Source organism: Macadamia integrifolia, unplaced genomic scaffold (genome assembly GCF_013358625.1).
Source record: "Macadamia integrifolia cultivar HAES 741 unplaced genomic scaffold, SCU_Mint_v3 scaffold1497, whole genome shotgun sequence".
NCBI lineage: Eukaryota > Viridiplantae > Streptophyta > Magnoliopsida > Proteales > Proteaceae > Macadamia > Macadamia integrifolia.
The window spans coordinates 1609-28351 of record NW_024868232.1 but is presented as its reverse complement, the minus strand read 5'-3'; the positions used below and the strand labels follow the sequence as shown (position 1 = coordinate 28351).

Here is a 26743-nt window from a genome sequence, read left to right as displayed (position 1 = left end):
AATAGAATAGTCATTAATTACTTACATAGAGGACCGAAATTTCGTCCTCATGCAAATAATTAGTTTTTAATTAGATGCAAGTACAATATATCAATTTATAATTATAAAATATGTTGGGAGATAGTCTTATAAGTCATGTAAAAGGGTATAAAAGAGAAGGCAAGGGTATTTTTGTTATTTAAAAAAATAATATTTTTTGTGAGAGTGGAGTGTAATGTGAGCTGGCATGCATGTTGGCTAAACAAGAGGATTGTTGCATGCAATGACACTAATCAATTAATAATTAAAATTTTTGATTTGATGAGAATTTGAGCCTCTCAAGTTAGGCAAAGAAATGTTGATAAAAAAAAAAAAAGTACATACGCTTACGTGAAAATGTGCTTTTAACAGTAAAATTGAGCATTCCCTCATAAGCTTTCTTAATTACTTTCTTAATGTTGACCAAACCTAGCCATATTCACAACAAAGGTCAAAGAATTCAATTTTTTTTATAAATTATTAACTTTAAAGAGAGAGAGAGAATCAAAGAGATGGTGATGCATGACTTTGTAAAACAGACCATACACAAAGCCAGGTAAAGATGAACATAATGAGAAAAGTCTGGACACGCTACCAAAGTGCTGAGCATGTGTTCTTTTTCATTTAAAGAGACTTTTTTGCCCTCTCATGTCTAATCTTATGGTTGATATATATTGTCTACTTATTGAACATTAATGACATAGCCAACCCTCTCTCTAATTTAATTTAGGTAAGAAGTTCTACATGATATTTTCCTTTATATGAATTTTTTTTTATCATTTTCTCTTTTCTTATCTAATCATATGAGTTTCAAATGGATGATAATATTCTTTATACCACAATTGGTGTAGCATGCAGATTCCCCCCATATTGGCCTTTTAGAGACCCTCTCCCTATTTTAATTTAGATTAAAAAAAAAAAAAATTTCCCACATGATAGAAGGGTACAATTTCCTTCATACATGATTCTTTATTATTTGGAAGAAAGAACACTACCCGATAGCGTATACCTATGCCAAGAATAGCAAGTGCAAAAAGACCATGTTGCCCCATACTGAAGATACTCACTTGCGCTCTCTCATTGGCCTCATGCTTTGGTGTATATGCGCTATTGGATAGCGTTCTCTCGCCTTATTATTTTTCCTCTACTACTCTAATTATATAATGTTCAAATGGATGATACCATTCTTTAAACCACCATTGGTATAGTGTGCAGATTCTCTTTCACATTGGCATAGTGGGGAACCCTCTCCCTTTAATTTAGAATTAGCTCAATCCATAATTTTACCAATGGAAAGGCTAAAATGGGGTGGATCCAATGCATAACGCACCGGTTGGAGCTTCTGCCTGAAATGCAAGTGTCAGGAACGTGGTTGTTCTAAGTATCGATTCCTGTCACATGTATCCCCCCTTCCCCTTGGTATGCGTGAGTAAAGTTTCCCTGGGCAATTCCTTAGTATGTAATTGTAAAAAAAAAAAAAAAAGAATACCAAAATGAGAGGGGCATATGAGACTTTTCAAAGAGAAGGAGAAGAGAGATAGACAAACATATCCCCAGCCTTTCCTTTTTAATAATAAAAACATGACTAAAACTCACATATGCAATCAGACTCACACTCTCATCAGAATCCACCACCCAACCCATAACCAACCTAGAAAAAAAAGGGCACTGAAACACTGCCCAAACAGCTCATCTCATCTCCTCACATCTCTTTAAGCTTCTTTCCAACCTTTCCCAATTAAAATAAAACCATGCACAGCATTTCTTCTCCAAAACAAACATTCCATATCCCTCTCATGATCAATCTCCTCAAGTGACTGACATTGATCTTGATGATATAACCCTTCGTTCTAACTCAGTATATGCATTCCCCAAGACAATAATATTCCTTCATCAATGTTATCATCATCATTTCTCTCTCTCTTTTCTCTCTCCTTCCACTTGGTAACTTTTGATTTCTCCTCTTCCTTCACACTTGTTTAGTAACAAACACACTGGGCCACTAGGAGTATAATCTGTAAGCTATTTATAGAACAGATGGATCTAGTGATCACCCAACAAGACATTAAACCCAAAAGGGTAGATCTGCATTTACTTCATCGCCAATGCAACAAGGATTTCTTTTATAGATTGAGAAACAAAAGAGAGAGTAGAGAGTGTGCATTGTGAAAAATCAGAAGATCCATGGCAACGAATGTACGATCGTCTGTCTTCCTGGGTTAAATTCTTCAAGTAGCAAAGTTCAATCTATCTGGGTCACCTTGTTCTGCTTCTGATAATCTCGCAGAGCTGCATCGGCAATCTGTAGTGGCTCGGAAAACGAATTTCAGCAGGTCTGGTTTGTTTTGGATTCTTTTTGTTTTCGGGTTCTGTTTCAGAATTTAGTTTAGCTCCCTTGTTGTCTCGTTCTGTTCTGTTCTGTTCTGTGCTCAGATAACGTAGAGAAATATAGAAACGCCGGATTTCATTCACCTTCTTCTTCCTCTCTCTCGCTTTTTGGTTTTCGTGTTGTTTTGGTTGATGAAAGTCGTTTTTGTTTCTATATGCAATGTGTCTACAGATCCTCTTCCCAAGTAACCATTCGTTTCCTCTCTGCGTCTTTTCTCCATTTTCCGCACAATTTGATTGCACCAGATGGTGAAATGCTCGTCAGAAGATACAGAGGATTCAGTTCTCTTCGCTTAAACGTTCTACAACAGCACCGACTCGTAGTTTTCGGTCTTCCTTACCACCGGCGGATCACTTCCAGTAATGGGTCTCGGTCTTATCCTCAGAGGGCTTTCTTCTCCGGCGATATATACATTTGTGAGCTCTTTTAAGCATTTGTCCGCTTTGGAACGTCTAGCACTTTTGATCCATTTAGCGTTTGTTCTTCTCTTTCTCTTCTTCGCATCGGTCAGGCGGATAGTCGCTTGTGTCTCACGGGTTCGTGTCATAAAGGAGGAACCAACGAATGCCAATTCGATTCCTGTTAGTCGTCAGAGTGAAGAAGGAATCTACAATGTTGAGATTGGTACCGGTTTCAAAGCTTCAGTTTTCTGCTGTTTTTATGTTCTGTTTCTGCAAGTTGTGGTGTTAGGGTTTGATGGCACTGGCTTGATTAGAGATAGAGGAAATGGGACGAGCAGGGATTGGTCCCTTCTTTACTTGCCTGCTTCTCAAGCTTTAGCTTGGTTCGTACTGAGCTTTTCGGCTTTTTCCTGTAAATTCAAGGCTTTGGAGAAATTCCCTTTCTTACTGAGGACATGGTGGTTTGTATCCTTTGTCCTCTGTTTGTATACTCTGTATGTTGATGGTAAAGGGCTGTGGATACACGGCTCTGAGTTCTTGAATTCACATGTTGTGGCTAACTTTGCTGCAATTCCAGCCTTGGCTTTCCTCTGTTTTGTTGCTGTTGGAGGTTCCACGGGTATACAGATTCACAGAAACCCGAGTCTTCGAGAGCCATTGCTGCTTGAAGAAGAAGAAGAAGCAGCAGGGTGCCTTAAGGTGACCCCTTATAACGATGCTAGGCTGTTTAGCCTGATCACACTTTCTTGGTTGAATCCTCTCCTGTCTGTGGGCGCAAAAAGGCCACTTGAGCTCAGGGATATCCCTCTTCTGGCACCGAAAGATCGAGCCAAGGCTAATTATAAGGTTTTAAACTCCAACTGGGAGAAATTGAAGCAAGAGAATCCCTCTAAGCAACCATCATTAGGTTGGGCAATCTTGAAGTCGTTTTGGAAGGAGGCAGCCTGTAATGCTGTATTTGCTGGCTTGAATACCCTTGTTTCATATGTGGGTCCTTATCTTATCACCTACTTTGTGGACTACCTGGGGGGAATTCAGACATTCCATAATGAAGGTTATGTTCTGGCAGCAGTCTTCTTCACAGCGAAGCTGGTGGAGACTATTACGACCAGGCAATGGTACCTTGGAGTAGACATATTGGGCATGCATGTGAGGTCAGCTCTTACGGCCATGGTGTACCGGAAGGGACTGAAGCTCTCGAGTGGAGCTAGGCAGAGCCACAGCAGTGGTGAGATTGTAAATTACATGGCTGTTGATGTGCAGAGAGTAGGGGATTACTCGTGGTACCTCCATGACATATGGATGCTCCCACTGCAAATAATTCTTGCTCTAGCTATTCTGTATAAGAATGTAGGGATAGCCTCAGTTGCAACACTAATTGCCACTATTGTCTCCATTGTTGTTACTGTTCCTCTTGCAAGAATGCAAGAAGATTATCAAGACAACTTGATGGCCGCCAAGGATGAAAGGATGAGGAAGACCTCTGAGTGTCTGAGGAACATGAGGATTCTCAAGTTGCAAGCATGGGAGGACAGATACCAAGCGAAGCTGGAGGAGATGCGACATGTGGAATTTAAGTGGCTTCGGAAAGCACTCTACTCCCAGGCTTTCATTACATTCATCTTTTGGGGCTCCCCTATTTTCGTTTCTGTTGTCACTTTTGGTACTTCTATTCTCTTGGGTGGTCAGCTTACAGCAGGAGGGGTTCTTTCTGCTCTTGCGACCTTCAGGATCCTCCAAGAGCCTCTAAGAAATTTCCCAGACTTGGTCTCGATGATGGCGCAAACAAAGGTGTCTCTTGATCGTATTTCTGGATTCTTGCAGGAGGAAGAATTGCAGGAAGATGCTACTACCGTTCTCCCCAGGGGCCTCACAAACATCACAATTGAGATTAAAGATGGTGAATTTTGCTGGGACCCTTCCTCCCTAAGGCCAACATTATCAGGAATACAGATGAGAGTTGAGAAGGGGATGCGTGTGGCTGTTTGTGGCATGGTTGGTTCTGGAAAGTCAAGTTTCCTTTCTTGCATCCTTGGAGAGATACCTAAAATCTCTGGCGAAGTAAGTTCCTTAATAAAAAATAGCAGTCTCATTCCTAAGTTTTGTTTCTACTAGTTCTATGAAAGTCTTTTAGTTTCCCATGGGAATTAAGAGTAGAACTTTTGTTTCCTGATGTTATTTAGGTTAGAATATGTGGATCTGTGGCTTATGTCCCTCAGTCAGCCTGGATACAGTCGGGAAACATAGAAGAAAATATTCTTTTTGGCAGCCTTATGGATAAAGCCAGGTACAAGAATGTCCTTCACGCTTGTTCATTGAAAAAGGATTTGGAGCTCTTATCGCATGGAGACCAGACCATCATTGGTGATAGAGGCATTAATCTGAGTGGGGGCCAAAAGCAAAGGGTGCAGCTTGCGAGGGCACTCTACCAAGATGCAGACATTTATTTGCTTGATGATCCTTTCAGTGCAGTTGATGCACATACAGGATCAGAATTATTTAAGGTAGACACACACTGAACCGTTTATATTTTCTCCTTGTGGTACACCGTAAGTGATGAATATATTATAATTTTTTTATATTAACTAAACATGGAATTTGATGTTGCAGGAGTACATATTGACAGCATTGGCTAGTAAGACTGTCGTTTTTGTGACACATCAAGTTGAGTTTCTGCCAGCTGCAGATCTGATATTGGTAAGGAATACTCTGTTTCTTTATTATTGTGTTTATGTTTTCTCTATATTTTACTTTTTCTGTTTTATGGACTTTAAAGTGCCGTTACGGTTTTGTGAAGATTGACATCATATCACTGACCCCATTTAGCTGAGATTCTCCTGACTTGCAGACTGTGCCTCTTTCCTCTTACTCTCATCTCTCATCTTTTCATATCTTCCTTCCCCCTTTTCTGTTTGGACTCTTTTCCTATTTTGTTTTATATGGATCCTTGTAGCCACCCCATTAAGTTGGGATATGGCTAAGTTTGTTGTTGTTGTTGACATCATGTGCTCAATTTAACTTCTGTCAATTTCTCTTTCTGAAATGTCGGATGAAAAGAAAAACAAAAATTGATTGTGTTAAATCTCAAAGGTTGAAATGTTCACAATGCTTAGTAATTTAAGAGAACATTACTTGTGCATTTACTTTATTGTTGCCTCAATGCAAGGGGGCATATGATCCTTTCTTCAACTCTCTCAGAAGATTGATAAATATAATTGCTTAGGCTAATAGTAATAATGTCCTGATTGCAGTGTCTTCATTTCATAGAATCTGATGCTAAGGGGTGAAATTTCTGGTCTTTTCATTAACTCACTATCAAGACATTCCATGTGGAAATAACTTCTTGGATGGCATTTGAATTGAAACATGCGTTTTTTATGTTTCTGCTCATTCAAAGTAGACATTTACCTAATTCTTATTTAAATGCTGATAACATATATCCTTGTGAACCCAGTGGTGTTGAGATTTAGTTAACTGACAACATGTGTACTGGTTGACTTGTGTGCATGAGCTTCTTGTCATGCTTGAACTGTATTATGTTGCTTCTGATATATTTCATTCAGTTTAATCATATCAAAAGAGGTGGATTATTGGACAATGTTTCTAAGCAAGGAACATATCTGCCAAGGTTTATGGTTTCAAATCATTCTAATAAATATGTTGAACCTCCATTTCTGCAGGTCCTTAAGGAAGGTCATATCATACAGGCTGGAAAATATGAAGATCTTTTGCAAGCTGGGACTGATTTCAACAAATTAGTTTCAGCTCATCACGAAGCAATTGAAGCTCTGGATATTTCTGTACACTCATCTGATGAACTAGATAGGAATGTTCCTCTTTCTGGTTCTATAATGTTTAGTAAAAAATGTGATTCAACTGCAAATAATATGAGCGACTTAGCAAAGGATGTAGTGGAAAATGGATCACTATCAGACCAGAAAGCTATTAAGGAAAAAAAGAAAGCAAAACGCCCAAGGAAAAAGCAGCTTGTTCAGGAAGAGGAACGCGAAAGGGGAAAAGTTAGCATGAAGGTGTACTTGTCATACATGGCGGCGGCATATAAAGGTTTATTGGTACCGCCCATTATCCTTGCGCAAACGTTATTTCAAGTGCTTCAAATAGCCAGCAGCTGGTGGATGGCTTGGGCAAATCCACAAACTAAGGGCGACAATCCTAAAACTAGTAATACGGTCCTTCTTGTGGTTTATATGGCCCTTGCTTTTGGGAGCTCATGGTGTGTATTTGTTAGGGCTGTTCTGGTAGCCACATTTGGTCTAGAAGCAGCACAAAAGTTGTTCACAAAGATGCTCAGAAGTGTCTTTTGTGGACCAATGTCTTTCTTCGACTCTACCCCAGCCGGACGGATCTTGAATCGTGTAAGTATTCTGCTGTCATTTGAAAGTAAAACTCTTCTACATAGAAACCCTTAGAAGATTAGAACATGACATGGAACAATGCCTCTGTTTCCCCTTTCTTTCACAGTATCTACCTTCACGTATATTTATGAAATACCAGGTGTCTGTAGATCAAAGTGTTGTGGATCTTGATATTCCTTTCAGACTTGGTGGATTTGCAGCAACAACAATACAACTTCTCGGCATAGTTGGTGTAATGACAAAAGTAACCTGGCAAGTCTTGCTTTTAGTTGTCCCTTTGGCCATTGCATGCTTGTGGATGCAGGTAATGTCTTTTTCTTCCCCTGAGGCCCTGACAATAAAATTTTGACCTAAATCCGTTAACTGCAAACTTGCAAGTCTAAGAAGTTCTGAATTTGGAGAATAGGTGCAGTATCGCTAGAATCCTTAGGAGTAATTCATTAATTGTTAAATATAAAATAATAACATCCGCTTTATATGATCCCACTATGGATATCTACATACAAATAGACACATTGACTTTCTAGTTCAGAAGTTGCTGATCTATTTTAAAGTAGTTCTGAACTTCTATTTCTCTGATGTGCTGCTTCCATTCATGTTAATTAATTTGGACCTAGTATGATCTTTTGTAATTTGTGAAGCTCAGGAAAATGGCACTGGCATGACCAACTGATTCACTCTTTTGCACTTCCTCGTTATAGTTGTCAATTTCATGAGAGCAATAATACACTGAATTATCACTCCCCCCCACCCTCCAAAAAAAAGTATGGTTGTTGAATGATCAGAATATCCGGCTTGTAGAGGCATCACATTGCTGATCTAGAATGCCCTTCAATTGGAGACCCTCTGGATGCCATTTACACAGTTCCTTTATCCACATCAGCTTGGTGACCCACGGAGTGTAGTAATTATAATTTAATGAATGTCAAGTGTAAATTAAAACTTTAATTAACTCTTAAATATAATAGTCCAGTAAATATAAGTTAATTAAATGTAAAAGTAGAGAGATTGATTTTCTACTTAAATTAAATTTAATATTCTGAAAGGAATCTACTTGAGTGTTAGAGAGGAGCAATGATGGTTGGAGTTGGTTTTTGAGGGTTATGCATCATCATACTCAATTAACACGTATTAAGGGCCTCCATGTGATGGAATTTTGAAGTATATTTCGAAACTTATGGTTGCACTTATATCAGTTTTTAACTTTGGTGCTTGAATGCAGAAATACTACATGGCTTCATCACGTGAACTTGTTCGCATAGTCAGCATCCAAAAATCTCCAATCATCCATCTTTTTGGGGAGTCAATTGCTGGAGCAGCTACAATTAGAGGCTTTGGGCAAGAAAAGCGGTTCATGAAAAGGAATTTATATCTTCTTGATTGTTTTGCTCGCCCCTTCTTCTGCAGTCTTTCTGCCATTGAGTGGCTGTGTTTGCGCATGGAATTACTATCAACTTTTGTATTTGCCTTCTGCATGACTTTACTTGTGAGCTTCCCACATGGAAGCATTGATCCAAGTGTGTAATATTTTCTCAACTTCTGTTAGTTTTTTGTCTCTTTTCATGCTACGTGATTTTGCTGCAATTTGCTACTGAAACTATAATTTTATAGTTATCTCAGTTGTTGTTCCACTCTTAGCTGTCAAACATTTTTGTCTTGTATACGGTACAAAGAACCCATGAATATCCAAGTTAAAATTTTTGGGACAAGAGTCAGATGACTTCCATACGAAAACAAGATAACTTTAAATTTGTTGGAACTTATGAGGAAGTTGCCATTTCATTTTGATAATCACTCTTATCACTCTCATTCTATGTAGGTATGGCTGGTCTTGCTGTTACATATGGCCTTAATTTGAATGCACGGTTATCACGCTGGATTCTAAGCTTTTGCAAGCTTGAGAATAAAATTATTTCGATTGAGCGTATTCATCAGTACTGTCAAATCCCAAGTGAAGCTCCAGCTATTATTGAAGACTCTCGCCCTCCATCTTCCTGGCCAGAAAATGGTGCCATTGAATTGATTGACCTAAAGGTATGTGATCAGTTTCTCTTCATTGTGCATTTCAATTCTAGGGTAAAGTTTAAAGATTCAACCTAGAAATGTTGCAAAATATCCGATAGAGTTTTTTTTTTTTTAAATGTTATATTGGTATTGGAACAATTAAATAGAACATATCTTTTTCATAAGAATATATTGTCATTAGGCTTTCGTAGAATTGAGTTGATTTTTAAACAACAATTAGTAATTATAGCTATTCCGACCTGGAGGCAAGGACCTTACGTAATGGAGTAGAATATGATCAAAGGCCAGTGCTTTGCTGGTTAACAGTGACTAGAAGTCCAGTTTTCATGGTTTAAAATAGAATACAACTAGTTCCCTTTCAAATGTATTATAGAAAATGCTAACGGGAAAAGAGTTATTATCCAACAGATATTATGACTGGAATTAGCTCTTGTGACTAGTGAGGCATTGAGGACACTGACCAACTTCTGTTTAACTGGATTTATGCTCTATTGATTTGACTGAGATGTGCATGAAAAGCCAAATTTTCTTACGTTTACACCCAATACTTTGCATCTATGTTAGATGTATGAGCTGTAGACAACTGATTTAAAAACTGCTTCTGCTGTAGCTCTTCAACACATTATTTCCCTTATAAATTGCTAAGTAGTTCTACATATGCATTAACCAATTTTAGCCCAGGCCCAATTGTTATACTGCATGCTGGATGTGAGTGTAAGATGTGATCGGTACCTAATTTCGGGGCATAGGGACTTGTATGCAAATATGGTTACTACTTGAAAATCTTAATGTTGTAGCTATAAGAAAAAAGGGCATACCCGGTGCACAAGCCTCCTGCATGTGCGAGGTCCCGGGGGGGGGGGGGGGGTGTGGCCGAGAACCATAATTTGTAGCTATTTATTCATGTATTCTAATATGAATTATAAACTCTTTTTTTTTTTTTAAATTGTTCGTACCATTTCGAGTCGTTATATCCCTATTGCATTTTTTAAGTAAATCAATACAAAAACACCAGCGAAACACCTTATTAGCTCCATGGCGATAAGAAAATTACAGTTCGTGCTTATACATATCATTGTTTAGCTTTCATCTGTTCGCTTGTTTGTGGTAGCTTTCTCCTACTCTCCAAATAGTTGTTCTTTCAGTTTTTTCTCCTATGTCGTCTATTTCCCCCCCCCCCCCCTCTTCAATTGTAGATTTCTAGTTCATTGCCACTGAGTGTCATGTCATGTTTATAAAAGGTCCGTTACAAGGAGAATCTTCCTGTGGTCCTCCATGGGGTAACCTGCACATTTCCTGGTGGAAAAAAGATTGGGATTGTGGGCCGTACAGGAAGTGGTAAATCTACTTTGATCCAGGCATTGTTCAGATTAATCGAACCAGAAAGTGGAAGGATAATAATAGACAGCATTGACATCTCAACAATTGGCCTCCATGACCTGCGTGGTCGTCTGAGTATCATTCCACAGGATCCTACTTTATTTGAGGGGACCATCAGGAACAATCTTGATCCCCTTGAAGAGCACTCTGATCATGAAATCTGGCAGGTAAAAGATGTTTCTCACACTCTTGTCATTGAGATGCTGATTGAAAATTTAGTTCCAATTTAGTTGTGCTTTTCTCCCTCAGGCTCTTGACAAGTCTCAACTAGGAGATGTAATCCGCCAAAAAGAGCAAAAACTTGACACTCCAGGTATGAATAACCTCTTTTAGTATAAACCGACAGCAGCATTAAATGCATTCATCCAAACAAAGAGGGGGGAAATTGGGAATACGTTTCTTGCAGTATTGATTGTTTATTTTAAGGGTTATCTGTGCTCATCAATCATGGTATCTTATGTTAATTGGCAGTGTTAGAGAATGGAGATAATTGGAGTGTCGGGCAACGGCAACTTGTTTCACTAGGCCGGGCTTTGCTGAAGCAGGCACGGATACTGGTGCTTGATGAGGCAACAGCCTCTGTTGACTCAGCCACTGATAATCTCATCCAGAAGATTATCCGAACAGAGTTCAATGATTGTACTGTCTGCACTATTGCACATCGTATACCTACCGTTATTGACAGTGATCTGGTCCTGGTTCTTAGTGATGGTAAGTATGGTAGTCTCTGAACTTGCTTGTTCCATCTAATAGACCTGGTAAAATTTAAGACAACATTTGCAAACTCAATAATAAGAGCGAGGTAACATTGGGCATATCTCTGTATTTTGTTAGAATGCTTCCTTGATTCTGTTAATGATAACATCATTAAGATGTGTTTGACAAATATATTCTGCCACTAGCTCCAACATGAAAGGACTTTGCTAGTAATTTATTTGTGGGTATGTATCTTTGACTATGCCTGTGAAATACTCATCAGTCAGGTGATGGATGTTTTGGCAGGTCGAGTTGCTGAATTCAATTCTCCTCTGCGACTACTGGAGGACAAGTCATCTATGTTTCTGAAGCTGGTGTCTGAGTATTCATCAAGGTCAAATGGCATGTCAGATTTTGGAATTTGATGGCGTGCCTTGCCACATTGAAGAGAAACTAACAACAGCAGAGGCATTTGGGGTGGACAAGTAGCAATGCTCCCCCAAATTCAGCGCTCAGCTGTCAAGTAGAGGGGGAGGGAACAACCTGAATTTCTGTTCTGTAACCAACCCGTGGAAGGAAAGGGTCTTATATAAACATTTACAGGTTAATACTCCTCGGAGCAAGCTGAGGGAATCCAGAGCATGGTTGGCCCTACCTGTTTAACAAAAAATTGAAATTGGGTTATGAGGGTCATTGGCAATAATTTGCCAGCAGAAGAAATAAGCTGGTCATTTTTGTTCGACGTGCCCAATAAAAGCAGTATTGGTGTCAAACCCGGATGTTCATCTTAATCAATTTGCGGAGCATCCCATCAGAGCATGTATCCCACACTCCACAGTGCAGCCTCCTGGTGAATTTCGTTCTTAGTCATAATTATTCTGTCATAGGAGTCAAGTCCTCATTCGTCTCCTCCATTCCTAATCTGTAAGATATTTTGTAGATTTGATCAGATTAGTCATGTAATATCCTGCAGTTATCTTAAAGCAAAGAGAACACTCACTACAAGTCTGGCATCCAAAGCAGGAGTGTCTCCCTCACAGCAGAGGCCGAATGGTTGAGCAAGCACATAATCAAGTGCTGAATTGGACAAGGCCAAGGCAATAGAATGGGGACTCTCTGTACTCTTTATCTCAGTATGTTCTGTTTAGGAAGCCATGATTGTTTTGTGAAGAGTTCTCTTCCCTCTTTAAGGCTCTAGCCACTGGTTTGTTTCCCTCTGCGCCAACAAAAACCAATCATCATAAAAGAATATTCTTTTTTATTAACCTCCCTTTTACCAAAAATAAATTTAACTTATCAATCCCATTTGAACCCATCAAGACAAACTTGGATCTGCACTTGGGCCCTGAGACATGGGTGGTTAAACTCTTAAGTGCAGTTTCAAACTGCTTTATAGAGAACACTCTTAACCTAAATATGGCCCAAGCTGCTTTATAGTTGTAAAATTCGTTTTCTGATGGCTGTTTTAGTTTGCTCCCAAAATCAAATATATTTTGACAATCTACCAATTTTGGTTTAAATTGTAATGCAAATGGATCCATTTAATGTCAGTCCAAAGAGTATCTTAAGCTACAAACCCAGTTGTGCTTTGCGAAAAGATGTAAGCTATGTTTGATTGGAAGGGGACTTAAATGGAAGGGAAGTGAAATTTTCATACTAAAAAATGAAATATATGTAATCATTACCCATGTGACTTTAACATTAACTTTTAAATCATTCCATATTTGGATATAAAATTTCACTTTATTTTGTATCCAAAATCCTTTGCTATAATATGTAAAATAAAAATTACATGTAAAATATATCATTATTAAATATAGTTAAAAAAATTAAGTAGTTTATAAAATCATTTGGGATAATGTATAAACATTTCTTTTCAAAGTATGAAAATTTCATTTCCCTTCCCTTTAAATTCCCATTGCAATCAAACGGAGCTGTAGTGGTGAATCTAACAATTGGATATCTAAGAAATCATTTGGATTTCTAAGAAATCATTTGGATTGGTCATTTATCAAATTTTATACTCGAATACAATAACATATCCGTCCATATAAGGGTGCAAGTTTGGCTCTGTCAACCCCAGTCCATCCTGAGCCAAAACAAGGCCTGGGCTGAGATAACTTGGCCCTGAGTCAGTGTCGCTCTGGACCAAGGTTGAGTCCTTGAGCTGAACCCGCCTGACCCAACCCCTGCATCTCCCCTCACCCCACCCCCTTCCCCTTTCCCCTTTTCCCTTTTCCCTTTTCCTTTTTCCCTTTGCCCTTTTCCCTTGTCAATAAGGGCCAATTAAGATCAGTCCAGCCTGACTGAAACAATAACATATAAAATAAACAAATAGGACTCCATATATACTAACTAATAAAGTAAATGTTGTATTCATTTTTCCTTTCAATATTTTAGGTTTATTAAAATAGTCGATTGCAATAAAAAGCCACTAGACCAAAGGCCGAACAAGTATTAAACTCAACCCAAAGCTTATTACCACTAAAATAAGCTCATTTTGCTGATTTATTTGCATCGCTTGGATCTTGTACTAGCTCACTACATCTCACGTGTCGCATATGTGAAAACATTTATGCTTTGACCCTGAAAACCAGAAGAAGAAGTAGAAAACTGACAGACTTAAAAGTTTCTCCTCTTTTTGATATTGACAACCATATTTTTTCTATTACATATGATCCAGAGTGCAAGTTAGGAAGGTGTCCAAATCTTCTTTTTTTTTAAATACCCTGGATCACCACTTCTGCATTCGCTCGCTATTGAGACAATTGAAGAAGCAAGTACCTCTTTGTCCTGGAGCGTACACAATGCCCGTAGGACACATCCTCACAAATCACAGCTTTCTTTGGTATGATTAATTAGGCAAGTGTTTTCTATCCGCGAGCAAACTGTCCACAGCCCTGTATGCCCCAAACACAACTGGACCACGCACATAGGTCTTTTTTGCACCCAGCTGTGTTTAGGTGTAAGGAACGCAAGACAGACTTTTTTCTCCCATCAATTAATTATGGGTGACAAAACCAAAACGAAACTATTATGAAATAGAACCAAGCTAATTCGGTGGAAATTGTGAAACCATATAGTAAATACTTCAGTTTCAGCTTCAAACTTGAGACCACTTAATTAAACGGTTAAAATCAAATTAAACTGTTTAAACCTACAATAAACCATTAAATCGGTTAATGTATATATAATAAGTTGGTCAAAATTTTCTCACCTGTGGTTGAATGATGGGACGGTCTAGATGTGACCCCATCACTCCCCGGCCCCTATTCTACGTGATCGTGATGGGCCACCATGGCCTTAAGAAAACTCAGTTTTAATAAGTTCAAGTCATTCAATGTTAAATTTACATCTACTTTAATAATATATATATATATATATTTATATGTTTACGTTAAACAAATGAGATGGATACACAAGAGCCAGCAAACCTTGGTAGCTCCTATACTTGATCCATAGTTAAGGCAGATTGAACCAGGTCAGAGTTGGATTGTTAAGCACATAAAAATATCAACTTGGGTTGGCATGGATCTATGAAGTTGCAGGTAGGGGTGTTGGCAGTCAACTGGCCAGGCCTAATCGGTCCCATTAATTTAAACCCTTGCACTGTTTCCATCTTTTAGGTAATCGGGCCTCGTAGGAAGGCCAGAATATTGATATGTTTTTATTTTATCAATTAATTTTCAGTCCATAATCGAGCTCAAAGTAATTGGGTTATTAGGCTATAATTGGAATTAAAAATCCTTAAATGGCCTATAATCAAGTTAAATAGGCTTAAACAAGCTAATTGAACTATAAAAAATCATTTATTAGTCGATCCCGGGCAACTGTCTGACAACGACCTTGCACCAGAACTTCCTGATTATTGATTGGTTCAAGTCACAACAGTCAGGAAACTACCTTGCACCATGAGGAAGGAGCCCAACATGTTTAATAATCGATTGGTGCTCGACTGAAACTCTATAAATGCCGATGGATAATGCAAAACCATCAATCTTCCTAGTCTATGATAATGCAATCAAATTACACATTAGGGTGAAAAGAAAACGTTACTGTAGTCAACCCTGAGTCCAATTTGTCTGCAGCAAACAGTGATGTGCAGTGAACACCACAGACAATTTTGACGCAGTTAACCCTGCATTGCAAATTCACTCCTATTCAAGCGAAATCATGACAGTAAATTGCATTGGCCAGTATAGACCACAGGTCAGTGTTTTCTCTAAAGCCACGGCCGAGACAGACAAGAGAAGCTTAGCCAGAAGGCAATATGGTCAAGGAGGTCTACGAACCACCACATTCAGTACAGGTTTCCTCCTACATACACTTCAGAAATTTACAAACTACACATTAGCTATTGACAAAATACCTTTTCAACAAAAGGCTGCAAGCTCCGATGGTGATACATGTCGCTGACCAAAATGCCCACAAACATAGTCTAGCTTTTGTTGGGAGTAGGGAGTGAGTGGGTCTACAACCTGCATCTGCTGAAACCAAAAAATGGAAACCAAAGAGGACAACAGGAGACTGAAGGAAACCTCATTCCTCACTAAGACTGCTTAGAAAGAAATAATAGCGTTGACGAATGACGAGTCCTGAATACAGTAATCTGCCAGAGTATGTGAATCTCTCATTTTCAATCCCATTAATAGAAGAGCTCAGTTGGTACAAGTCCCATGCTGTTTTGGATCATAGCCTTCACTTCACGTACAGTATTTAAGAGATCTACCAACAATGCAACAGGGTTCCTGTTACTGTTCCTGCAGGTGATAAAACAAGATTTAGAGTGGAATCCTTCTGGATCACATAGCTACTCAGGCTTGCACCCTCCTCAAGCCGTCTTCCAGCAAATTCAAGGCGCTGCAGAGCATTTGAAACTCCAAGCTTTTGATTAATCTTTGCCATTACATCCCCGACAGTATTAGAACTCTCAACTTCAAGTGTTATGGTCTTTCCACTCCATGTCTTGACAAATATCTGAAATGAGGAAGGTAACATCTCTATTACAGACTCTTCAGTGATGTTATAATGAGCCAAAGTCTGGCCATCTACAAGGTGCTGTCCAGCATAAATAAGCTTCTGTTGGTAAATAGGGATGCCACTCATGCACTCGACTATCAATTTGACATCATGGATGGTGTACAACATCTTCACTTCAAGCCTCAGGGTCTTTGCAGATGGTGTTTTCACAGATATTGTAATCGTATCTCTAGGATTAAAAACCAATTGCAAGGTTGCTTCATTCTGAACATTGTTAGCAGCCAATGTCCAGCCATCTTCAAGTTTTCTTCCAGAATAGATTAGTGTGAAGCAGTTCTGTGGAATCCCCTCCTGTTCCTGAATCATAGCCTTGATGTTTTGGACCAAATCCCGTTTGTCTGCTCCAAGTACTATGGTTCTCTGGTTTGGTGGTAGCCTGACAAATAAATTCATTCCAACTGAACTTTGAAGAAACAGATGGAGGGTTGAGTCCCTCTGGACAGCATAATCAACCAGTGTTTGACTGTCCTTGAGTTCATTCCCATTAAAGAAGAGACCATGAATCTTTCCTGAAATGCCTTCCTTTTCCTGAAACTTAGCTTTAATATCTTTAATTCTCTCTGACCTATTCACCTTTAAGGCCACTGTTTTCATGACCTTCAAGAATATATTCATCTGTAACAACAATGAAATCAGAAAAGAAAGGAAGGAACCTTGAAAATTATTTTCAGCAGAGGATTTAAGGTTGTGTGTAACATTTTGAAATGAGTTTCCCACCCCCACACCAACCCCACCGACACCCCCACCCCCAAAAAAAAAAAAAATCTGAACACCAAATATACATGACATTGAAACTGCAAACTGTAACTTCCATTGCATGTTACACAACAATGGATGGAATTATTCTGCTTCCAAACAGATAATGCATGAGCAATCTAGGCACCAGAAGAAGTTTTAAGGCCTTGGGTTCTAAACATCAAAGGAAAAACATATATTTATTGCACAATATATCTACTCTTTATCCAAGCACAAAAGAGGGAGAAGAAAACAAGACCAAAGAAATAAAGCAGCATATGCCTGTGTCAAACTTATTGCCGAAGACTAAACCTAGGGAACCAAATTAATGTGGATGGATCCTTATCCATCCCAACCAGCACTGTGGTTTCTCAGCCACAAATGGCAATCTTGAAGAGTAACTGAAAAAAAAATGTAGCACTAATACATCTTAGACTCCTTTAAATGCTTCTAGTTCTTCAATGCACTTGTTAAAGAACTCCAGTGAGAATTATAGCCAGTGTCTTCAGCAAACCATTGGGAAACCTCTAGATAAGACAAACAGCTGCTCATACACCAGAACATGTTAAGTTCTAACTTATCAGCATCTAAGTGTACGTGAATCACATTATATATGCCCCAATGAGATAATGGAATAATTTGATTTTTGTCAAGACATGAATAGTGGAAATATGAGTTCAATTAAGTTACCTTAAGGAGATCATCAGCCACACAGCATCTTCAGCTGTAACTGTGTCATATTTCATTATCCTGACTAAACCCAGATTGCTCTATAAGATCCTTTTGCAATTTAAAGTTGGAATTTCAAAATTCCCCTGCAATTTCAAGGCTGGTTTTGGTTACATCTGCAACTTGCCTTTTGGGTTATCCTGTCAGTATTTGTCTATTATCCTCTTGCCATGATGAATTCGCTCCACCATGGCCTTTGCAATCAAGATACAAAAGAACCTCAAAGATAACAATGGATCTCTCATTTTTCAAAAATTCAGACTTATAAAAATCATTGAATCTACTAAATCAAAAAATAAAAGCTCCTCCTCTTTGGATTGAAACTACTCTCTCACAATGCACCAAATTTTGATATACCTTAAATCACCTCACCAATTGGCATCGGACTCGTGGCACTCAAAAAACCAACTATAAAGTAAGGAACTCTCCACGGACTCAAGGCAATTGTCTACATGGGTAAGCAATACATTTCACCCCTATTGGAATTAGGGCATCAACACACTCAACTTATAAATAGGAAAGAGGCACTCCAGGTAGAAGGGATCCAATCCCTTTCTCCCCACTGCTCTTTCAGTTCCCTCTATACAAAATACTGTTGTTGTCCATAAAACTGACTTTGACATCGGAGAGTCCCCCACCCTCTCTTTATCTCTCCAGCCGATGGTCGGTTTTTGGTACCAACAATCTGAATCCTCAGAAATGAACTACTGAGAAAATTATGAATTGCTTGTGACAGAATTTACACATGCTTTCCTTACACTTCCCCAAGACCCATGTTTCATAAATACAAGAACCAAGGATGAAAAGAAAGCAAAATAAAACTACTATTCAGAGGGAAGTCTAATTGCTATAAGCATAGACTCGGGAAAGCCAGTCATGCACAGAAACTCTCATTGTCCTGTGACTAGTGAGTGCAAACACATGTTTCAGTGAGTGATAGAGAGAGAAAGAGAAATACACATCACTGGCCCAAAATTACAGGACTACCTAAAGAATGCAGTGCACAACAACATCAAACACACAAACAAACAGACGAGCAGTTGAAGGTAAAAGAAGCAAGTACCTCTTCTTCATTAGAGTTCAACGAAGTCGACCCTGGATCGCCATTTGTGGTCGCCATTGAAACGGTTAAAAACCCAAACAATTTCGACTGAAACCCAAACAAACCTGATGGACACTCAACCCACACTTATGTATGGATGGGTTCCTCATAAAGCAGGTTCGCAGGGAGGGAAAAAGATAATTGCTTAACTAAGAAGCAACTACCCAGGGTTTTAAGTATCGGTATCGGTATCGATATCGGTATTGATATCAGATTAATCGGATCGTAATAGTATCAGCCAAGGCAGATTCTGATACCTAACCTTTAATCCCTACAACTCCCTCTTCATCTAAGAGCATATGCTACGCTGGTAGGAAACACTCATTCACAAATCATAGCTTCCTTTGGTATAATCAAGGGTGTCTAACCATTACAAAAGTCAAAATGAAACTATGTATATCGAAACCATTAAAGTGTTTGATAAATGGTTTTTTGGTTTGAACTGAACAGTTTAAATCGACGATAAATTTTTAAGCTTACATTAGAGAACTATTAAAAAAAATATATAACATTAAACAGTTCGATTCAATGTTAAATTTACATTCATTTTAATAAAAACTTTAAAGATAAAATGAATTAAAAAAAAATTTGAAAACCATTTTAACTGAAACTGTTTCTTGATCTTGATTTCAATAATTGAATATCATTCATCGTAAAGGATTTGAACCCTACCCCCTATAGCCCGCCCAATGTATCTAGACGTGAGAACGCAAACAGAGAGGGTTCTTACGCCCCCACATAAAATTATCAACTCGGGTTAGCATGGATCTATGAAGTTGCAAGTAGGGATGTCGACCGGTTTTTCCACTATTTTGGGTAATTGGGCCACATTGGTTGGTTTTAGTCCATAATCGGGCTCAAAAAAATTGGATTAATCAGGCTATAATTAGGATTTATACGGACTATAATTGGGATTTATACAGGCTAATTGAATAAATGGTCAGCAAAATAGGCTTAAACAGGCTATTTAGGCAATAAACGATCACAATATCCAGGCCGTCTCAGTCAATCGATCGTTGGCCACTACCTTGCACCAAAGCCCACATAGCAAATTTGCAACATTATCACCATTAAACCTTGCTAACAGTAACTTCCATGCATCATCAAACTCTGTAAATAACATGCTCAAATCCATCCAAGAAACAAGCAGCATTGCCATAAACGAAAAAAGTCTAATGTAGTCCAAAGGTCAGTGTTTTCCCATAAAACCACAGCTGAGACAGACAAGAGAAGCTTAACCAGAAGGTGACATGGTCAGGGAGATCCTATGAGCCACCACATTCAGTACAGGTTTCCTCCTATTTACAAGTACACATAATAGCTATTGACAAAATACTTTTCAACAGAAAGCTGCAACCTCCAATGATGATCCATGTTGCTAGCCAAAATGCCCACAAACATATTCTAGCTTTTGTTGGGACTAGGGAGTGAGTGGGTCTATTACCGGCATCTGCTGATGAAACAAAAGATGGGAACCAAAGAGGACAGCAGGAGACCGCAGGAATCCTCACTAAGACTTCACAGAATGAAATTCTAGTATTGAGAAGTTATGAATCCCACAGTCTGCCAGATTAAATGAATCTCTTAGTTTCAATCCTTCATGGAAGAGCTTAGTTGGTACAACTCCCATGCTGACTCGGATCATAGCCTTCACTTCACGCACAGTATTTAAGCGATCTACCAGAAATGGCATGGGGCTCCCGAGCCTCGAGTTTGATGCCTTGACATAAATGGTTATTTTTAGTGCAGGTGACAAAACGAGATTTAGAGTGGAATCCTTCTGGATCATGTAGCTACCCAGGCTTGCACCGTCCTCAAGCATTCTTCCAGCAAATTGAAGGCGCTGCTGCGCGCTTGAAAACCTAAGCTTTTGATTAATCTTTGCTGTAACATCCCCAACAGTATTAGAACTCTCAACATCAAGTGTTATGGTCTTTCCACTCCATGTCTTGACAAATATCTGAAATGAGGGAGGTAACATCTCTATTACAGAGTCTTCAGTGATGTTATAATGAGCCAAAGTCTGGCGATCCACAAGCTGTTGTCCAGCATAAATAAGCTTCTGTTGGTAAATAGGGATGCCACTCATGCACTCGATTATCGATTTGACATCATGGATGGTGTACAACATCTTCACTTCAAGCCTCATGGTCTGTGCACATGGTATTTCTACATGTAATATCATCACATCTCTTGGATTGAAAACCACTTGCACAGTTGCTTCATTCTGGATGTTGTTAGCAGCCAGAGTCCAGCTATCTTCAAGTTTTCTTCCAGAATAGATTAGTGTAAAAGAGTTCTGTGAGATCCCCTCCTCATCCTGAATCATGGCCTTGATCTTTTGGACAGAATCCCTTGTGTCTGCTTCAAGTGCTATGGTTCTCTGGTTTGGTGGAAGCCTGACAAACAATTTCATTCCAACGACGGCAGCTTGAAGAAACAGATGGAGGGTTGAGTTCTTCTGGATAGCATAATCTACCAATGTTTGGGTGTCCTTTAGTTCATTTCCAGCAAAGAAGAGACCTTGAACATTACCCGGAATGCCTACCTTGTCCTGGAACTTAGCTTTAACATCTTTAATTCTCTCCGACCTCTTCACCTTGAAGGCCACTGTTTTCATGACTTTCAAGAATATATTCATCTGCAACAACAGTGAAATCAGAAAAGAGAGGTAGCGACCTTTACAATTAGTTTCAGCAGAGGATTTAACGCTCATTTTGAAATGGGCTTAACTGCCCACCTCCCCTCCTCTTCCCCCAACACCCCACCTCCCCAAAAAAAAACAAAAAACAAAAAGAAGTGTCAATATCTCAACAGTCTACACCAAATCTACATGATATTTAAACTGTAAATTTTAGCTTCAAGTGCATGACGCACAACATAGTCATTTGACAGCCCTGAAGATGTTATGATAGAGTAGAAGCATATATCCATCACATGAAATGAAATAATTCTGATGCCAAGCAACAGATCAATCAGCACTCTAGGCACCAGAATAAGCTCATGGTCATGGGATCTACACAGCTGATCCCATTAAACTGGGATAAAGCTGAATTTTTTGGTCTTGGGTACATAAGAAGAAAAAATAAATTTAATTCAAAATATCTTTACTCTTTAGCCAAGAACAAAAGAGGGAGATTGATGTTGCACCCAACATGGTTGCCTAGTGCTTTTTTTTTTTTTTTAAGAATCTAAGAAAAAGGTTTTAATTACCTCTGAACATAGAAGCCCCAAACCCCAAACCCCAAACAGGCAAATTACAGAAATAAAAACTAGAAATACAAGAACGCAGGACAAAAAAAAACCGAAGTAAAAATACAAGAGCTACCAAGAAGAGTCCTCACCAACACCCAAATAGACAAAATGAACTTTTCAACTCAAATCCTGAACAAAAAGCAAAGAAAGAACTGCACTACATAGGGCACCCTTCACCTTTCATATCAGATATCAGTATAGGATGTACACAAATGTGCACCTTGCAGTCAGACAAGTCCTTGACACGTTGGCCTTGACAAAAAAAAAAATTTCTTTTGGGGGTTGGGGGTTGGGGGTTGGGGGGTGGTGGGGACGGGGGACACACCAAGAAAAAAACTTTTGAAATCATTATCCTCACATGATTTATTTATTTTTTATAGGTAGGCCCAAAGGAGAGTTGAACTCTTGACCTCTTTATCATGAGGAGTTGGTCTTTGCCAACTTAACTCCAAAATCCAAATCATTTCATATTTGATTATTAAATTTCACTTTATTTTGCATCCAAATCCCTTGGATTTGAAAAGTAAAATAAAAATTACATGTAAAAGGTATCACTACTAAATATAGTAAGAAGTTTAAGTAAGCCAAACAATCATATGTTGATTAATTATTACAAACATTCCTTTTTAAGGTCTTAAAAATTGCACTTCGCATTCGTTTAATTTCCCTTGCAACCAAATGGATAGCCTAATGTTAGTGTGTCTATCCCTAGTCACAACACATTTTCACCGAGTTCCCCAAACCATTTTTGGACACATGTATCCATATCCTCAAGTGGATATAACTACTTGACAAGCCAATATCATCATTTTAACACTAAACATTTGATAGTTTTGTTAACCTAGTAGAATCTTTTCCCAGCCATCATAGTCTCTCTATCTAACTTCACAAAATCCCAATATACTGGCCCATGTAAAAAATGTCCCCACATCCTTCGGAGTGGGAATAGTCCCTAAGGTCCCCCATAAGCCATTTCCACTCCGAAGAGGGTGGGAGCCCCAAGGAAGAAGAAACAAGGGTAGTGCCAAGGGGATTCAAATCCAGGTAAGATGCTTCCTGGGGCGCTTTACCCACTACGAATCACCAATGGACCAACCCCCACCTACGGTTCAGTCACGGTTATCTTGTTCATAACTTACACATAAACAGTGATTCTTGAGGAAAGAGTTAAGACTAGTAAGAATCATTACTTCCATTAAACAAACAGAAGGTACTCCAGATCACCATTTCTACTAGTTAAATAAGCCACTACCCCATGTTTCAATGAGTGATAGAGAAAAACAAAAACAAATCTCAGGATCAAAGCTTAAAAAACTCCCTATAGAATGCAGTGCACAACAACATCAACTGAATGATCACAGAACCCAAAACCCAAAACATTTAATCGATCCATCATACATTACCCACATACAAACACATCAAAGAGATAAAAAATAAACTAACTTAAATAGTTTGATCCTCTCTCACAAACAAACAGATGCCCAATTGAAGGTAAAAGAAGCAAGTACCTCTTCTTCATCGTTGGAGTTCAAGGAAGTCGACCCTGGATCGCCACTTGCACTCGCCATTGAGATGATTGAAAACCCTAACAAATTAGACTGAAACCTCAAATTATAACATACCAAACCATAGACACCCAAACCCTTTTCTATAGGCTATAGCTTATGGGTATATATATATATATATATATATATATATATATAGGTTCCTCATAAAAGGGAGGGAAAATTATTCTTTCCCAATCGAAAATGAAGGTGAGCCAGCAAACCTTAATTAGATCCTAACCCGGTCCAAGGTCAAGGCAGATTGAACCGGGTAAAAGTTGTTGGATTTTGGGCCATATTAATATGGGTAATCTATTGGGCTCATGGTGACCTGGTCCACTTAAAAGGATAGGCTCAACTAGGGGTGTCAATCGGTCGGGCCAGGCCAGGTCTGGCTGTGTGAAATCCTTGCACCGTGAACGTCTGTTTATTTAAACGGGCCTGAGTTTGGGGGGCATGGTACGATTTGTAGTCGGGCCAGTCGGTGTCGGGCTTTAATCGGGCTACCTTAAACGGGTCTTAAATGGACCTTAAACGGGCTATGGGCTTATTTAATTCTAAATAGGCTCTAAATGGGCCTACCATAAAATCATTTTTTAAGTAGATTAAACTATTGGCTTTACAATTTAAGCATTTTTCTCAGAATTTAAGAAAATAAGATTCTTAGAAAAAGTATTTACAATTTAAGCATTACTCATATTTTGTAGTATTAGTGGTGGAATAGGTATTTACAATTTAAACATTTTTCTAAAAGGGGTCGGGTCGATCGGACTAAGTGAGTCGGTTCTAACAGGCTACTTAAGTGGGTCGGGCCGATATGGAGCCCGACGGACTACTACTCTGCACCATAAACACCCGTTTAATAAACGGGTTCGGCTTAAGCTCAACACATTTATTAAACGGGCCGGTTTAGGTCAGGCCATAAGCAAGTTGGGTTGGGTCGGGCCTACCGGTGCTGGCTCAGGATTGACAACCATACGCTCAGCCCACCTATTATGGGAGTAATTAGGAGTGGATTTTTACTATAAATAATCTCTATAGTCCCTTCAGTCACATAATGCGAGAAAACAATTTGCTCACACAGTTGTGGAAAAAATCCGTGTGAAAGATCATAGAGGACTGATTTTGTTTGTGGAACCAATCTTCAAGTAGGAGGGATAAAAATTCGTGATCTATACTCGTGAAGGATTCTCACATGGTTGGCATGGAGCCATAAATTGTAAAAAGTCGAGACCACTGTTAGTAAAAACACGGTTTACCATATGCTTCTTAAAGATACTTAAAAAAATAGCAAACTTCAAGCATTCCCATTCTATACACGTTTAAAACACTTTTCCGTTTTTATGATCTTTTTAAGACATAATTTTTTAACATAATATTTATTTAATTGACCATATATCTCTCTCATCGACTTGATTCTTTCACCAACTTGAAGCTAACACAATTGACTATATTTCTCATGATATTACTTTCAACTCAAATTCAATTCACAGACCCCGAAATTGAGCTATAAACTGACGTATTTGCTGAAAAATATTTCTAAAGTAATGACTCCTAACTCTAATTGAACATATATCACTTCTAGAGTGTATTGAGACATGGGATATATAAACATTAATGTTAGATATTGAAATTGTTTTGAGCACTAGATGCAGATATTCATATAATAATTCCTTAATTTATGTGAGTATACTACCCTTTTTTTAGTTCCATTTGTTTAAAATCTACACGTTTAAAACCCATACTGTTCATTTTCTGATTTTTACCGTTCTATGTTTTTTTGACCGTTTATTTGACCGTATCATTTGAAAAAATTTGCTGTTTAAAACTCGTACCATCCATTTCCCTTTTTTAGCCGTTCCCATTTTTGCTAACTATGGTCGGGACTATATTCATGCTTAGATTGGGTTGATGGTGCTTCTCACTAGTCTGCATTTTGGTTCAATGGTCTGATTGCCGATCACTGGTCCCCTAAGAAAACTGGATTTTAGGTTGGTAAGCTCATGTTGCTTCAAACAAGACACACAGAGTAGCTCATGACTAAGTGGACCAACCCATTAATTAGGCATTAAGATTAGATTAGATAAAACTTTAATTGCTACTTATGCCCTATAATGACGGCTGCTAGCTTTATCCTTTTGAACATAATGATTAGTTATGATATAGATTAGTAGTACCTGGCTATGTCCTAGTAATCTTACTCGGATCTTATTAACATGGACCACAAACACGTATATTATAGAATATATTGCACATTGATCATATTGTATTTGAATGTAAGAAGTACAAAGTTAGGGTTGAGGTTCACTACCTAGTTGTGTCCGGCTTAAACCAACGTCTCAGCCAATAGGATGATACGCATTGGGCATCCAACATCGGGGTTGGATTAGTCATTTTACAGCCCCCTCGTGATAGGACATAGGGAAATGTGACTAAGAAATGGGCTTAGGGTTTCTTACATGCCCATGCCCTCATTTTTCTTTACTGATTCATTTTTTTTTTTTTTTAATCTTTTAAGATTAATAAGTCCTTCTATGTACACATTACTTGCTTTCTCTGACTTTAAAATGTAGCCTATTTAGAGGATTATTTTACTCTCTCTCCCCTTATTGCTTAAAAATAAATTGAGAGAGGATAGGTATGCCATCAGCTTTTTTTTTTGGTAAGATTACGACATGTTAGACACCTGCTCTCTGGTGGTATGCCTAATCTTTTTCTAAATTTTAAATATCACTTTCATCTTTGATAGAGAAGAGAAAGATAAGCATAACATATATTGGTATTGGAAAAAAAAAAAAAAAGAGATAAAAACGTAAAAGACAGAAAAGGGAGCAAGGTTCTAAGTATCAGTATTGGATTAGTCGGATCAGTTGGATTGTATTCGTATCAGTCAGAGAATGATATACTAATACTGATATCTGATCAATTATGATCAGGTATTTGATGAAGGGTAAAATCATGAAACTGGATTTGGTTCACGTACGAGATTGTTCTCGTGCATTCTTGGTCCGTGCATTTGCAATCCATTTTCTTTCTCTTCATTTAATAGATTT

General features: G+C 38.5%; 3 protein-coding genes across 3 annotated transcripts; 1 reads left to right on the top strand and 2 right to left on the bottom strand.

Annotated features, from left to right (window-relative positions):
• Nucleotides 1-1639: 1639 nt before the first annotated feature.
• LOC122063963 (ABC transporter C family member 5-like) lies at nucleotides 1640-12550 on the top strand. The gene is made up of 12 exons (XM_042627660.1): nucleotides 1640-2351; nucleotides 2579-4869; nucleotides 4992-5312; nucleotides 5419-5505; nucleotides 6489-7184; nucleotides 7324-7488; nucleotides 8407-8701; nucleotides 9004-9218; nucleotides 10451-10756; nucleotides 10839-10902; nucleotides 11061-11300; nucleotides 11592-12550. The coding sequence occupies exons 2-12, from the start codon at nucleotides 2770-2772 to the stop codon at nucleotides 11708-11710; spliced, it is 4608 nt and encodes a 1535-aa protein (XP_042483594.1). The 5' UTR covers nucleotides 1640-2351; nucleotides 2579-2769; the 3' UTR covers nucleotides 11711-12550.
• Nucleotides 12551-15445: 2895 nt separating this feature from the next.
• LOC122063956 (polyubiquitin-like) lies at nucleotides 15446-18992 on the bottom strand. Its single transcript, XM_042627643.1, has 2 exons — nucleotides 18853-18992; nucleotides 15446-16940 (listed from the first exon to the last, which is right to left on the bottom strand). Exons 1-2 carry the CDS (start codon nucleotides 18907-18909, stop codon nucleotides 16011-16013), a joined length of 987 nt encoding a protein of 328 aa, XP_042483577.1. The 5' UTR covers nucleotides 18910-18992; the 3' UTR covers nucleotides 15446-16010.
• A 1033-nt stretch (nucleotides 18993-20025) lies between these two features.
• LOC122063964 (polyubiquitin-like) lies at nucleotides 20026-23785 on the bottom strand. The gene is made up of 2 exons (XM_042627661.1): nucleotides 23655-23785; nucleotides 20026-21532 (listed from the first exon to the last, which is right to left on the bottom strand). The coding sequence occupies exons 1-2, from the start codon at nucleotides 23712-23714 to the stop codon at nucleotides 20402-20404; spliced, it is 1191 nt and encodes a 396-aa protein (XP_042483595.1). The 5' UTR covers nucleotides 23715-23785; the 3' UTR covers nucleotides 20026-20401.
• Nucleotides 23786-26743: the final 2958 nt, after the last annotated feature.